This window comes from Osmerus mordax, chromosome 1 (assembly GCF_038355195.1).
Source record: "Osmerus mordax isolate fOsmMor3 chromosome 1, fOsmMor3.pri, whole genome shotgun sequence".
Lineage (NCBI taxonomy): Eukaryota > Metazoa > Chordata > Actinopteri > Osmeriformes > Osmeridae > Osmerus > Osmerus mordax.
This window is the reverse complement of record NC_090050.1, coordinates 17885612-17900224: the sequence shown is the minus strand read 5'-3', so window position 1 is coordinate 17900224 and position 14613 is coordinate 17885612. Positions and strand designations below refer to the sequence as shown.

At 39.5% G+C, this 14613-nt stretch overlaps 1 protein-coding gene across 1 annotated transcript; it reads left to right on the top strand.

Moving 5' to 3' along the window:
• Window positions 1-4844: 4844 nt before the first annotated feature.
• Window positions 4845-14546, top strand: slc11a2 (solute carrier family 11 member 2). The gene is made up of 17 exons (XM_067251166.1): window positions 4845-4977; window positions 6275-6359; window positions 7863-7999; window positions 8339-8458; window positions 8626-8745; window positions 8825-8931; window positions 9022-9092; window positions 9194-9261; window positions 9370-9525; window positions 9796-9954; window positions 10042-10128; window positions 10350-10469; window positions 10556-10705; window positions 11157-11230; window positions 11333-11486; window positions 11849-11902; window positions 13679-14546. The coding sequence occupies exons 2-17, from the start codon at window positions 6329-6331 to the stop codon at window positions 13775-13777; spliced, it is 1707 nt and encodes a 568-aa protein (XP_067107267.1). The 5' UTR covers window positions 4845-4977; window positions 6275-6328; the 3' UTR covers window positions 13778-14546.
• The last annotated feature ends 67 nt before the right edge of the window (window positions 14547-14613 follow it).

Here is a 14613-nt window from a genome sequence, read left to right as displayed (position 1 = left end):
ATGAAAGGTATAACACTGAGGAAATCATGGCGTTTGTGAGTCCTAGTTGTGAGTCTGGGACCCATAGTCCTGCATTCTGTTCACAGACCATTCTGAAGAAGCAGGCCTCAGTTGATTGTCCCAGTGAGAAGGGAGGACAGGAGGAGTTGACCGGACCTGCATGGCTCAGTCATCAAGGACCAGCTGCAGCTGATCTATCGTGGTTAGACTCCCCTCCCCAGAATATAGTACCAATTGAGTTAAATCCACGCAACTCATCCTTGAAGCAGGAGCTAACACAACCGTGTCAGGAAACATATCTTAATGATGGTCCCACAGAGGGAAGGAGACTTAGCTTAAAGAAAAGGAGAAGAGGAGGTGAGACCGTATTTTGTCTTGTATCCAGAATGGAAGGCATGGAAAAAAACTCAAGTTCTCCGGAAGAACCACTGTCCTTGCCACTCTTGAATCCTTCACCGTTGGTAGGCATACCAAGCACAGAATTAACAGAGGGCAGTAGAAGCCCGGGGGAATTCACTGACAAAAATGAATTACAGAAACTTGCAGATGAAGTGGATTCTGGTACACCATCACTTCAACTTGACTCAGATGTTCCAGCTCACCCCTCTTCCCTGAAAAAAGAAAGCAATCTCAAACTGAAGGGTTCTGACTGGATGAACAGCCAGCAAGTTGCTGCTCACAGGGAGGAGCTGCTTAGGGTCATTAAAAACAGAACAAAGTTTTCTGAATGTGACAGGAATAGCCAAAGCTTTTCCGATCCAGCAGACAAAAATATTGGCCAAGAAAACAAATATTTGCATAGCTCTTCCTCTCCTATGTCTGAAAGAAGGTCAGTTCAGCCACTGACTTCTGCTTCAGTCAAATACCCCTTGTGGAGGGAACCTAACTATGTGGGAAGATTAGAAAGTGACAGTTCTTCTCCATGTTGTTCAAAGGACAGCTGGAAAGGTAATGAGTTAGGGATGGATCTGAGTAATGATCAGAGACAAAAATCTGATGTTGGAAATCCTATTGACATTGAGGTTAAAAGACTAGAGATTAAGAAGGACAAAGACTCTGAAAACAGTAGTGGAATTTTAGTCATTGATACAACCCATGTTATTGTTAGAGTAGAATTCATCTTCCCTCCTAAAAAAGAGCATGTACAGTACTTATGCTCATCACCACACAGTAGCCCACCACCTGGTTTAGATTATGTTCTCCCCGGTGAGGAAACATCTGAACTAAGCACAAACAAGCGGTGTCCTGTGCCAGACAATGAGAAGTCTGAGAGAGAGTCCGGAGAAGTGGAGGTACAAGAGTATGTATATGAGGATCCACATAGTCCTTTTAAAGTACTTGTCATAGAGACAGGCGTACAAAAGAAGTCTGGGGAGACAGGCCATGTTTCTAAGCCTGTCTTGTCTTTACCTTTCACTACTGAAAAAAATGCATTGAACAAGGACACTGAGAAGACTTTAGAGTTTGCTCAGCAAGACTCCAATATTCAGAGCCAAAATGAGGCAATCTCTGTTCTACAGTCTTACACTGATGATCCGACAAAGGAGTGTGCATCTCTAAATGATGATTGCAAAGGTAATGATGTCCTTGAGTGCCTCTCTGAAGCTATCGTAGAGGAGGGAGTGTCAAAGGCAGCATCAGTAGAGTTTGATCAAGCTGAGGATGATGTTTGTGTGACTGATGTCATTCAAGATGACACATCTGATCTTGGTGACGAAATGTCAACAGAGAATAAAGAGGATGACATGGAGCAGAGAGAACAGATATATGACACAGCAGTGGAGAATTACATCAACATTATACCTAAAGTACAAGTGATGACTTTACAGGAGACAGTGGTCACAAGTGAGCCCTCAATTGAACCCTCTCACATAACAAGCCATGAAACACAAAGTCAACTTGACTTTGAGACTGTCCCTGTCCCTGGCATCCGTCTTGATTCCCCTCCTCATTCACCTGAAGATTCCCCTTGCCAATCACTGCCCTTATCCCCCACGTCCCCCTCTCATTGCCCTCTGTATAGCATAGATCCGATCTCTTTTCCTAACCAGCCTTTATTATCTCTCTTAGATTCAAGCTCTAACCTGGCAACTCTGTCTACTGAACTCTCAGAAACTACTCCCTCAACCCATTTCCAATCTCCCCTTCCCACTCCCTCAGAGCCCGTTTCCCCTTCTAGCTCCTCTTCTTCTCTTGATATCTGCTCAAACCTCCAGTGTCCTAATATGCTGTTCCGATCCACTACTGACAGAGAGGAGGCCCAATATCCTAAGTCTTTGTGGGATGCAGTCAACCGGATTCGCAAACACACAGCACCTGACTCTGAGAATGAGGAGGAGGAGGTGGTGGAGCCATGGGATCCAGAGAGTATGGGTGAGGACTGTGGTCATCTGGAAACAGGGATGCATTCTATGAAGGAAAAACTAGTTGTCCCTGATGGTCCTAAAGAGTTGGTCGTTTTCAGCTCTGTTGGTAAAATAACAACTTTTGAAAAACCTGGAAGCTCAGAGGTTCACAGGGGAGATGGGTTGGAAGACTTTCTAAAGATGAAACAGCATGGAAAATGTACGGAGGGTTTGTTTGGCCCAATAATTGATGACACCCTTGATGAATGTCTTGATGACACCCTTGATGAATCTCTCGATGACACCCTTGATGAATCTCTCGATGACACCCTTGATGAATATCTCGATGACACCCTTAATGAATCTCTCAATGACACCCTTGATGAATCTCTCGATGACACCCTTGATGAAACTCCCGATGAAACCCTTGATGAATCTTTTGATGACACCCTTGATGAATATCTCGATGACACCCTTAATGAATCTCTCGATGACACCCTTGATGAATCTCTCGATGACACCCTTGATGAATCTCCCGATGACACCCTTGATGAATCTCTCGATGACACTCTTGATGAATCTCTCGATGACACCCTTGATAAATCTCCCGATGACACCCTTGATGAAACTCCCGATGACACCCTTGATGAATCTCCCGATGACACCCTTGATGAATCTCTCGATGACACCCTTGATAAATCTCCCGATGACACCCTTGATGAATCTCTCGATGACACCCTTGATAAATCTCCCGATGACACCCTTGATGAAACTCCCGATGACACCCTTGATGAATCTCTCGATGACACCCTTGATAAATCTCCCGATGACACCCTTGATGAATCTCCCGATGACACCCTTGATGAATCTCCCGATGACACCCTTGATGAATCTCCCGATGACACCCTAGATGAATCTCTTGATGATACCCTCTCCAGTAGCAGCACAGACAGCCACGGCTCCGGAGACACCGTCATTATAGGAGAGGAGGAGGATGCAGAGCCAAACGTCTCGGACTCTGAGACAGAGAAGGAGACAGAAGAAGAGGCTGAGATCAACAAAGAGGGGGACATTATTTGTCAGGAGCTTAGTTTTACTGAGGTAGATGGAGGAAGCAGCCTGAGCCTTGGGATGTCAACAGGCGAGACTGATGTGAAGGGGGACATAGAGGACAGAAATAAGACTAGTCAGATGGAGAAACTTCAATATGAAGTAGGAGAAACAGAAGAGAGACAAGAATCTGGTGAAGTAAAATACCATGTGGAGGAGGAGAGAATACATACAGACCAAACAATATCTGAGGGGGATTTTGATAGTGTTAGAGATCTTGATGGGGAGGAGGGGTTGAATCTTGGAGGGACTGAATGATAGGTAACAGTGAGGCTGTGTATCAAAGTGAAACAACAAGTTGTCAGTGCACTGAGTTTGTCTATGATTAAATGTTTATTTGAAATATATGATTATATTATGTGCCTCACCAAAAATTGTATTGTAGTTAAAATTGGAAAGATACAAAAGAATACCAATCCAAAACTTTAAAACAATTGAAATGATGGGGATGCTGGAAATGTATGTAATGTAAATACATTGTCTCCATTTTGTCACATTTATATTGAAGGGTGTGCGAGCCTTTAACAATATACAAATATTTAATGGTTTCTGTGCTTAATATTTGCGGTGTTGGAAATAATATTTTATTAAATATGACTTTATGCAGTGAGATTTTTGTAATATAAATTACATTTTAGGAGTTGATTGTTTCTGTAGTTGTTCTTGTTATTTTTCTTTATTTCAAATTAAACAATAGAAAGTATTAACCTACAACTTTTGTGTTTCGGTAGGTGTGTAGACTAAATTTGAACTAAACAAGATTGAGAATGTGCAGTTGAGCTTTTAAAACATTGCCATTTCCTGTCCTACAACCCATTGGAATTAATAAGTATGCAATTGATGGCAAATTACTGGGTTAATTTGCAGGGACAGATTCCTAGATTATCTTTCCACAAAAGGAGTGTTGCAGGAATGCTGGGAGAATAGGAGGTCTCAGATAACTTCAGGTCAGGTTGAGAATGATATTGCAAAATAATTTGGGAGTGTTCAATCTGTGGCCTTCAGTTTATCTACTGGTGACTCCAGATACTTTTGTAGCCTGAACAACGTAGACTGGTGTTTTTTAGAGGTAAAAAGGAATTAAAAAGATCACATTGATTTGGCAAGTGCATTCAACTATTACTACAACTATTATGTCATGAAAAAGTATTTGTGATTTATATGGTGGTGGATAAAATGTTTTAAAGTGTGTACGTGTTTTTATTAAGGGATTGAGATTGCAAGTAATATTGAGGTCTTTCCCACACTCTGGAGCAGAAGATGGCGGTAATGAGCTGGATGCTAATCGCCGTAAAATAAAACGAAGAAAAAGATCTGAGAGTAAAGCCCGCCCTGCTTCTGAGTGGCATTCAGAACACCCAATGGTTTTTCTACCAGCATAAAGTGCATCTGGATTTTCTCAGGGGTGAGAGTGTCACTTTGACTATGTCGGCATCTAGTTAGTTATCTTAATGTATATATGATTTGAATGAATTTGCTGTGCGCAAATGACCTGTCAGTTTTGCACATAAGCTTTATTCAGGTAAGGCAATATTTTATAAGAATTATTAAGACAAATCAAATGTATTTAGCTAGCCCCGTGCTTGAAAACACCTAGCTAACGCAGCGTACTAAAAGGTCCCCAAGTAAGCGTGGTTGGTGGCTAGTTACCTAACTAGCAGTAGCTCTAGAGCTAACTATGACCAACATTTACTGAATGCTGAACTCCAGCAAATGTATGTGAAGAAAAAGAGAATATTGCCAAGATATATGGACGGTTAGCTCTCTAGATGTCAAAGCTATACTAGCTAATAACTTTGAACAGCGGTGGGCAATCTAGTACTAGTGGTAGCTAAATAACGCAATGATTTGCTTGCCAGCTACTTGCTGGATGGTTATCAAACTACGTTAACTAGAGCTAGCTATACTTTCAGATGTTCATCCTATTACTTATTTATACAGTCACACTGTCGACACCAGTCATTTGTAATACATAGACTTTAATGCTTTAAGCTATCTTGCCCCCAAGGTTGTATCCCCCCCGTCAAGATTTTGACAGTTTTTCCATGCCTACCCAGAATGGATTATCATCGGTTATCACACTGTATAAAGGACATTTTTTGGTAAAACTTTGCTAAAGTATAAAATATGGTAAAATTGTTTTATATTAGCCCATTTTAGAGATGTGCAATTTGAGTATTTTGCAGTGCTGTAATTGATGTATGGGTGCACGCGCAGAATCGTTGTTCAGTTTGGGAGGTGTTGTAGATTAGGAGAATTGATAGAGGTCTGGTCAATTCAGATTAAGGCCCAGTAGTATGGGGAGGCAACATTTGGAGGCGGCAGTATGGTTTGTACACTGCTTGCACTTTAACTCGCGCCAGATATTCAGTCATATGATTCAATCGTCACTGACTTTCACAGCCCTGAGCCCACCCTCTCTTTGTAAAAAAAAAAAAAAAAAAAAAAAAAGTTACGGTTATAATCCTAAATATTGTAATAACAGGATATTCTTTGTGAATGTAACTTTTAGGGAAGTTAGATTGAAGTACAATTTGAGGAAAAAAGTTTCTTGTGAAGCAACTGATGAGCAGAACAAGCAGCCCTTTTTGGTGTGGCAATGTCTTGTCTTTGGTTATTGATGACAAGCCTTGAGTGCTTGTGTACCACAGGCTGTGTTGAATGTGTTGTGTTGTTTCTTGGCATTGATCACTGTAAAACTGCTAGAATTTAGCTCTTCTCTTTGTGGATTATTTTCTGCTCCACTTTTGTGCTTTGTTTCAAAGTGTCTGTTAAAAGTGAATAAATGCAATGTTTTCTAAATCTCTTTGCTTTGTCAGATCTTCATCCTTGAATTTCCTGATATATCACATCCCAACTGCTAACTCCCCCCGATGAAGACTGAGGAAGAAGCAGATCTGGAAGGTGCTATGATAACAGAAACATAATCTTTCCACCACAGGCACTCCCACGGCATACTATGTCTCCACTAGGGGACGGGGGGGGCAATGTATTCTTTCTCCATTAATTATTTCAATTGGGTTGAGATCCTATTTGGATAGTGTCACTGGATCAAAGCTATACTTGTGTAATTTAATTTACATTTATTGGTAGTGCAGGCAAGTTTCTTTAGCAGTTTTTGTCTCTTGGAGTGTAGCCTGTGTGTCAAAGGACTCTCACTGGGTAAAAAGACATGGTGTAGTCTTTAAGAATTAGCTTTGTCATGTTGTTAAATTTGGGAAGTGATTTGTGTTTGCGTAGGATAGTGATTGTAACAGGTTTTGCAGCTAAGGCAGCTATTTGCTATACTGACTCATGGATTTAAATAGCAAGTCATTGTGACATCCAGTCAGATACAAAGATGGTAAAGCTACATCAAGTGCCAGAACTAGGAGTGAACTTACTGCCCCTGTTTTGAGGAGCTAGTGAGAGATGTGGAAAGGGAAGCCCTGCAAACACTCCAACCTGAGTGAGTACTGTCTATTTTGTTAGTGGAGTACTTTGCCTTGAGGAATGGTGAAAATTGCATACTGTTAATTGTTTATAAATATCTACCAAATGGATGGTACTGGTTTAATCTGTGGGTGTCTATCTGTTGGAAACCATTTTTGATTCTTGATTTTGATTGTTGAATAACAAATTCCAAGATCCTTAATGTTGACTGTGTATAGTTCACGTGACTTACACGTTTAAAACGACATAAAATATTTAGTTCACGTGACTTACACGTGTAAAACGACATAAAATATTTGTTTTCTCCGGTAGGCTTTTCTGCTTGGCACCCTAACCCCAAACTGTTAGTGTGATCTGCTGTGTAATGTATGAGTATGTTTCAGGTATTTGTGGCTACGTTGTTCTATCCCCCTTACTTAGTGGAAGTATGATTTACATTGCCTTATTAGGAGAGGAGCTTACTAATAGAGAGAAAAATATTAGGTGAATGTGTTCAATAACCTTATGTCAACTTTTTATTGACATCCTTTACAACCTGATAATTCTGAGTCATAAAGAAAGGTTTGTTGGCTGACCTTGAGAAGTCTGTTGGGTTCAAATAGATTACACACTCGATACATTGTGGCATGTTACTGTGTTGTTGATGCATGAAAAAAGCTGTTGTCACTGAGGTTATGAAGGGTTAGAAGGTACTGGAGTTGCAAAATTCCTGTAGATCTGGGACATTTCCATGGTTATTGTAAAGTATCTATCTACCTGATTCAATTTACTTAACCAAACTTTATTTATCCCTTTGGGCCAGGGCAATTCCTGAATTTGGTTCTGGTTTAAACATAATACTCAAGATTGCTTTATTAATGCTAACCAATCAGTAGCCTTTCTTTAATGCACTTACATGATTCATAGTTTTACTCTTTACTGTGCATTGGGCTCTAGTCTTGCCACCTTTTCTCACCATCTCTCTCCCTCTCTCAGAGGAGCCCTCTCAGGAGAATGGAGTTATTCAGACCACACAGTACAGTTCTATCTCCCCCCCTGCCTCACCCGTGGGGCCAGAAGAACCCTCCACATATTTTGAGGAAAAGGTGCCAATCCCTGAGGATGTCACCCGGGTATGTAATCCATTGAAATGTTGCTGTACATGCTGAGTTTGTATGTTACCAAAAGGGGTCCTCATGTGTTGATTTTACTGTTTTCATCAGTAAGATAGGCTCTGATTTGTCCAACTGTATATTGCAATTAGGCAATGATAGCAAGACAAAACAGCATATAGGGGTGAGCAAACTATTTTCCTTTTAACATAACCTTCAGGACCAGCTGAAACTGGAGTCCTAACCCATGGGCCAATAATATTTTTTTATTTTATTCTCAGGGCCAGTAAATACGTAACCTGTAACATCTACATAGCAGCTAGGAATATTGACCGTGTTGCTTGTGGTTCTCCATTGCAGATGTTCAGTTTCCGGAAACTCTGGGCATTTACTGGACCAGGCTTTCTGATGAGCATAGCCTATCTGGATCCAGGAAACATTGAGTCTGACCTTCAGTCCGGAGCCAAAGCAGGCTTTAAGGTTATTACCACAAACACTTTGCAAAACTTAGGTAGAAATGTCCACCCGGAAATTGTATCCGAGTAGATGATGATGATGATGATGACAACAATAATAGTTGTATTAAATTCTGTAGCCAGCATAAACTTGTATCTCATTTCCTATTCTTTTGGTTTGTTTCTTTCAAGCTCTTGTGGGTGCTCTTAGGGGCCACCATCATTGGACTTCTCCTACAGAGGCTGGCAGCACGCCTAGGGGTTGTAACGGGAATGCACCTAGCAGAGGTCTGCAACAGAGAGTACCCCGTTGTGAGTAAACCCCTTCCCTAAACACACACACACACACAACGTTTAAAATGTAATGTATGCCTATACTTTTTTTTGTCAGGTTCCTCGTATTCTTCTGTGGCTAATGGTGGAACTGGCCATTATTGGCTCAGACATGCAGGAGGTCATTGGCTGTGCCATCGCTTTCAACCTCCTCTCAGTGGGCAGGTAGATGCACTTTGGGATCAAAACAACCTTTATTAGATAGGTGCACAGTTGCTACAAACAACCTGTTGATTCTTTGTTCCTCCCAAACAGGATTCCACTGTGGGCAGGTGTTCTTATTACTATAATTGACACATTTGTGTTTTTGTTTTTAGATAAATATGGTGAGTGTTTCCCCTACAACACCCAATTGACTCGCTACCTTAGCATAAGGATACTGGTGTGGGTGGCTGTTTTGTATATTAATTTAGCTGTCATCTAACAGGCTTAAGGAAACTGGAAGCTTTCTTTGGCTTTCTCATCACAATAATGGCTGTTAGCTTTGGTTATGAGGTAAGAAGACTTTCAACTTAAACTTTTCAAACTAAGTTCCCACATATTATTGTGATTTTCCATAGCAGTACATTCATTTATCTGTGTTGTCCTTGTGTTTTTGTGCAGTATGTGTTGGTGAGTCCGGATCAGGGGCAGCTGTTGAAGGGCATGTTTATGCCCTACTGTGAGGGATGTGGTCCTCTGCAGCTGGAGCAGGCTGTTGGAATTGTTGGAGCTGTTATAATGCCTCACAACATCTACTTGCACTCAGCCCTTGTTAAGGTAAGTGCACGCCACACCTATAGTAGTTGGACTAGAACTCAAACCAGACTGTTATGGCACAGTCGTCTGCCTTAAATGATTGTCCTGTCAATTTAATCTTTGCATGATGAACCTTCAAGATTGTGGAGTAACATGGCCATGTAATGTTATTTAACATCAACAAATAAATGAACAGGACACATTAAAACATTGTTACCTTTTTGACCAACGTTTTTACTTTTAGCAGGGACACTTTTAAAATTAATTTCAATTTTGTCTTGTATGTTCTAGTCTCGGCAAATAGATCGGGGGAACAAGAAGGAAGTTAAAGAGGCCAACAAGTACTACTTTATCGAGTCAACCATTGCACTCTTTATCTCCTTCCTGATCAACGTCTTTGTCGTAGCTGTGTTTGCTGAGGCCTTTTACAGTAAGACCAACAATGAAGTGGTGAGGACACAGAACAAAAATCATTTTACACATTTTTTTTGTTTTGTTATAGAAACGTGTGTGACATGCTGCTATTTTTTGTTACAGAATGCAATTTGCAATGGAACAGATATTCCCTACAACAACCTCTTCCCAAACAACAATGACTCACTACAGGTGGACATCTACAAAGGAGTAAGTTTCGATGTGAAGTTTCACTGCAATATGAAGTAATTTTTCCTGAATTCTAGATAATATTGTAGTCTCTCGTTAAATTATCTTGTAAGATTGTAATAAGACTGTACACGTTTTTGGTGGACATGTTTCCATAACGTCTCCAAAACGCTTTGTGAACGATTTTACTTTGTATAGTGAAACCATGGCTTAAAGGGGCTCTCTCTTTGTCTGTTATAAAGGGTGTGGTCCTGGGCTGCTTCTTTGGTCCTGCTGCCCTCTATATTTGGGCCATAGGAATCCTTGCTGCTGGACAGAGCTCCACCATGACAGGCACATACTCTGGACAGTTTGTCATGGAAGTAAGAATTCTGATGTATTCATTGTGTGCAAATTAACATAAACTATAACGGTTCATCAAGGTAATGGCTATATACTCTCCTCACAGGGTTTCCTGAACTTGCGTTGGTCTCGTTTTGCAAGGGTATTGTTGACTCGTTCCATTGCCATCACACCCACCCTGCTGGTGGCCATCTTCCAGGACGTGCAGCACCTGACGGGCATGAATGACTTCCTCAATGTGCTGCAGAGCATGCAGGTCAGAACTGTTACTACGGAAGCAGGGGTCCAGGGATGATAACCACAACTGAGCTGGGATGGCTGGGGACAACTTGATCATTAGTGGCATAAATCAATAAGATGTTGCTTTGAATTAGTGTTTATTTTTTATTTTTTTTATCCTCCTAGTTTCATTTATTTTCAGTAGTACACTGTAAAACCTGTACATCTGAGTGTGATAATGTTTTTAGATTTTACATATAGTTGGACTTGTTTCTAGTATTAAGTGACTTAACTTGTAATTTACTTAAATTATTTTAAGAAATCTTATAAAGTTACATTTACTTACTGCACTGGCAGCCAAATGTACTTATTTATTTTTTTTTGGCATAAGAAAGTTCATAGATAATATTTGTTCACTTAAATTTGATATGACATTTTTGCATTGAAGTCAAAACTTATGTCCCTCTCTGCATCTCTCAATTCAACAGCTGCCATTTGCTTTGATCCCTATCCTGACCTTCACCAGTCTACCGTCCATAATGAATGACTTTGCTAATGGATTGTGAGAACTTTATATTGACCACTACATAATACATTATATAGAACACCACTCAGTAGACAATAGGCTTGATGCAGTATATCTTCCTCTGACTGTTCTTCTCAGGGGGTGGAAGATCGGTGGAGGTGTGGTCATTCTAGTGGTCTGTGCCATCAACATGTACTTTGTAATAGTGTACGTGACTACTCTGAACAGTGTGCTGCTCTACGTCTTGGCTGCCCTCCTGTCCATATCCTACTTGTGCTTTGTGGGGTACCTGGTGAGTTGAAAGCCATTTGAACACAATTGATTATGGTTGTTAGGGGGCATTGGTTAACAGAAATTGTTGGTTTCAAGCTCCATTAAAGGCATTGTATTGCAAGCAGTCTATGTCCTAACTAATAACGCAAGGCACCTTCTATTTAAGTTCATTTAGACATGTCTTTTGTCTTTGAAAGGTTGCCATTTTGCTCATTAAAATAACCAGTCTCTTATTGAGTCTCTCCCTTCTTCTGCCCCACCTCTAATTTTGCCACTGGGCATGTGCATACTGCCTCAGAATAGTCAACATGTGAGCTACATTACGGGTGTTACACGCATGAATATAATGCTAACACCCTCTTTCCCATTTTCTATCCACAGGCTTGGCACTGTCTGATTGCCTTGGGGGTTTCCTGTCTTGATGTAGGCAGCAGGGTAAGAAACAGACCTGCTGTGTTGATAGAGGAACAGACAGAGTATGACTCCTAGAAATAAACAAGACAGTAACTCCTACAGACACTCACCATTGATTTTTCAGTGTGAAAGACTCATTTGTAGAAAGAGGTTTTAAAGAAAATGAAGTTAAAAAAAACAGTGATTGTCAACCAACATTCACAACATAATGCCCAATGACTCTTATATTTGGACAGACTTCATATTTGCAAGCCATGGCTTCAGTTATCTGTGAAAACCATATTGACATATTTTCACTCCCTTAAACATGTTTATTGTTTAAACATGTTTATTGTGCAATATTTAAAAGTGTACTCTGTTAGTATTAATACAGGTAATGGTGATGGTACCGTAGGTAGTTAATCTTGAGGGTTCAGGGTTTGGGTCAGGATGGACAGATGTAGATATGTGACTGAAGAGTTAACTTTTAATTAAGTGCAAGTTGTCATGGTAAATTATTTAATTTATTGTTAAAATATCATATTAAGTCAATCCCATCAGTTGCACAATGATAAAGTAACTTCAATTATCTTGTGTAATTTGATGTTGAATAATAACCAGACCTTTTTAGGGATAAATTGTTGTATTGATGACAAGCAAATAATTTTTGCTCCAGGAGATCCATGTTGGCGAGAAAGTAATATTAAAGCCTTGACACATTAAAATGTGTGTACATAGATCCATAAATAAACCGCAAGATCTGTATTATTGTTGATGTTTGATGCAGTGGACCAAACACAATTTATAAAATATTGTTTCGCATGGAAATAGGTTTTTATAGATTTCATAATGTTTTTACAGTATTTTATGGAGATAAATGTAACTATATGTTATATTTCTGGGTGGTGTTCTGTGTTCTCTGGTCAGCCCATGTTTGTTGTAATGCATGTGCCTCTTTCTGTGTGATATAATGGCTGAAAGTGTGGGGACAGTTGGTCTGTACTTTTTTTTTAATTGAAAATTACACGGCAGTAACACGTACTGTAGATGCTGTATAAGCTGTCTAAATCTGTGAGTAACTACTGAATGATGCAACACCATGTATACAAAATAAAAGGAGAACATGGATTATTTTCTATGAATGTTTCTTGGTGTCAAGCAGAGAGGTTCAGCATATTTTTTCAATTGCATTTGACGCTAATTCTGGGAGTAATTATTCTGATTCTAGGGTGTTCTGAAGGGGCTAACCTTGTGAAATTAGAGCCAGCCTATTGCTTTAAAAGCCTTTGATGATGCCCATTTGTTTTAACTTATGCTGCAAGCTGGCTGTTCCTGTTGTAGTAAGTAAACACGTATCTCCACTATGCTCATCACCATACTGTTTCCATCAAATGAGCACTTGTTCAGTCCTCAACACAAATCTGATAGGATTTGGGACGTACAGTATGAATCAAGGTAAAAACAAGGAGGAGCCATTTGTCCATCTGACAGCTTTTTATGGCCATTAACCTGAACCAACCAAACCTATAATAATTTAAAGACTGTAATGAGCAAGAACACCAAGGTTAAAATGTTAGTAAACATAATGTGATTGGTTTCCATTGGTCTACTGATTTCTCTCAATTTAGTATTGTATGCTTCAACATATACAATACTGGACAAAATCATAAATGTGCTTAGAAGCTTCCATAGGCTAGACCTAACTGTAATACTCAACTGATGTCAAATAAATCATGGGGGGGGGGGGGGGGGGGAGTGTTGGTGAAAACAAGATCAGATTCATTAAAATTAACAATTTTCTGTCGTTTCTGCTTACAGGTGCGTCTTGGGCTGTCTGGGCACACTGATGTCTACCTTCTGAATGACATGGACAATGATGTAGTGGAGGAAGGGACTCATCACAGAGGTGGACATTAGAAGTGGACCTGTGGCTAGAGAGAAAATACAAGTATGACCTGAACTAATAAGAGGGACATATGAGTCTAAACCAGGACAGTATTACACTCTGCCTCAGTGTCTTTAAAGTGTAAACACATTCTGTAAACACAACCTTATGTTTACTGGTGCCTTATGCCATTCCACTTGACATTCCACAAGTTGGTTAACAAATTGGGCTGTCACGGGTTACTTTCGTTAGTGCTGTAATAGCTTGTTACACTATTTTACTGTTGAAGTAAATTATTGTTACACAGTTTTGTCAGTCGATGTAATGATGTGAAAACCCAAATCAAAATCAGATTTTTACTGTAATTTATTGTTTAGTTTGTAGCAAAACCTTTATTCCAACCTTTTGGCATAGACTAAAATCAGCAATCGTTATTTAAGATGTATACTATTTTATTTGTCATTAATATTAATTAATATAAATGATAACAGCTACATCATTTTACTGGATTATGGGACATTAAGCACTTATAAATTATGTGTACTTTATCAGATTTCTAGGGTTCAGTCCTGGTCTTTGTCACTATAGAAGCTTTCTTTGTTTGAAATGGAAATCATTTTAAAGGTATTGTAGTTCTGTACTAACTTATTTGGTGTGAAATAATTTTTTATTATTTAATAATTGTGTAAATTATTGTTACTTTTTTTAAAGAACCAAAGTACCAACATTTTATTGGCTTTTTATATAACTTAACATTTGTAAAATTGAAATGACAAAAGAAAAAGACAATATTTGTTTAAAATATATTGATATTTCTGTCACAGTTCTTGATCGCCTAGACAGCATTATTATATAAAACTTGTACAAC

Coding starts and splice junctions, on each gene's coding strand:
- slc11a2 (XM_067251166.1), top strand. CDS start 6,329: ATGAAGACTGAGGAAGAAGCAGATCTGGAAG. Junction 10,129..10,349: donor AGGTGGACATCTACAAAGGA/GTAAGTTTCGAT, acceptor TCTGTTATAAAG/GGTGTGGTCCTGGGCTGCTT. Junction 11,487..11,848: donor TGTGCTTTGTGGGGTACCTG/GTGAGTTGAAAG, acceptor TTCTATCCACAG/GCTTGGCACTGTCTGATTGC.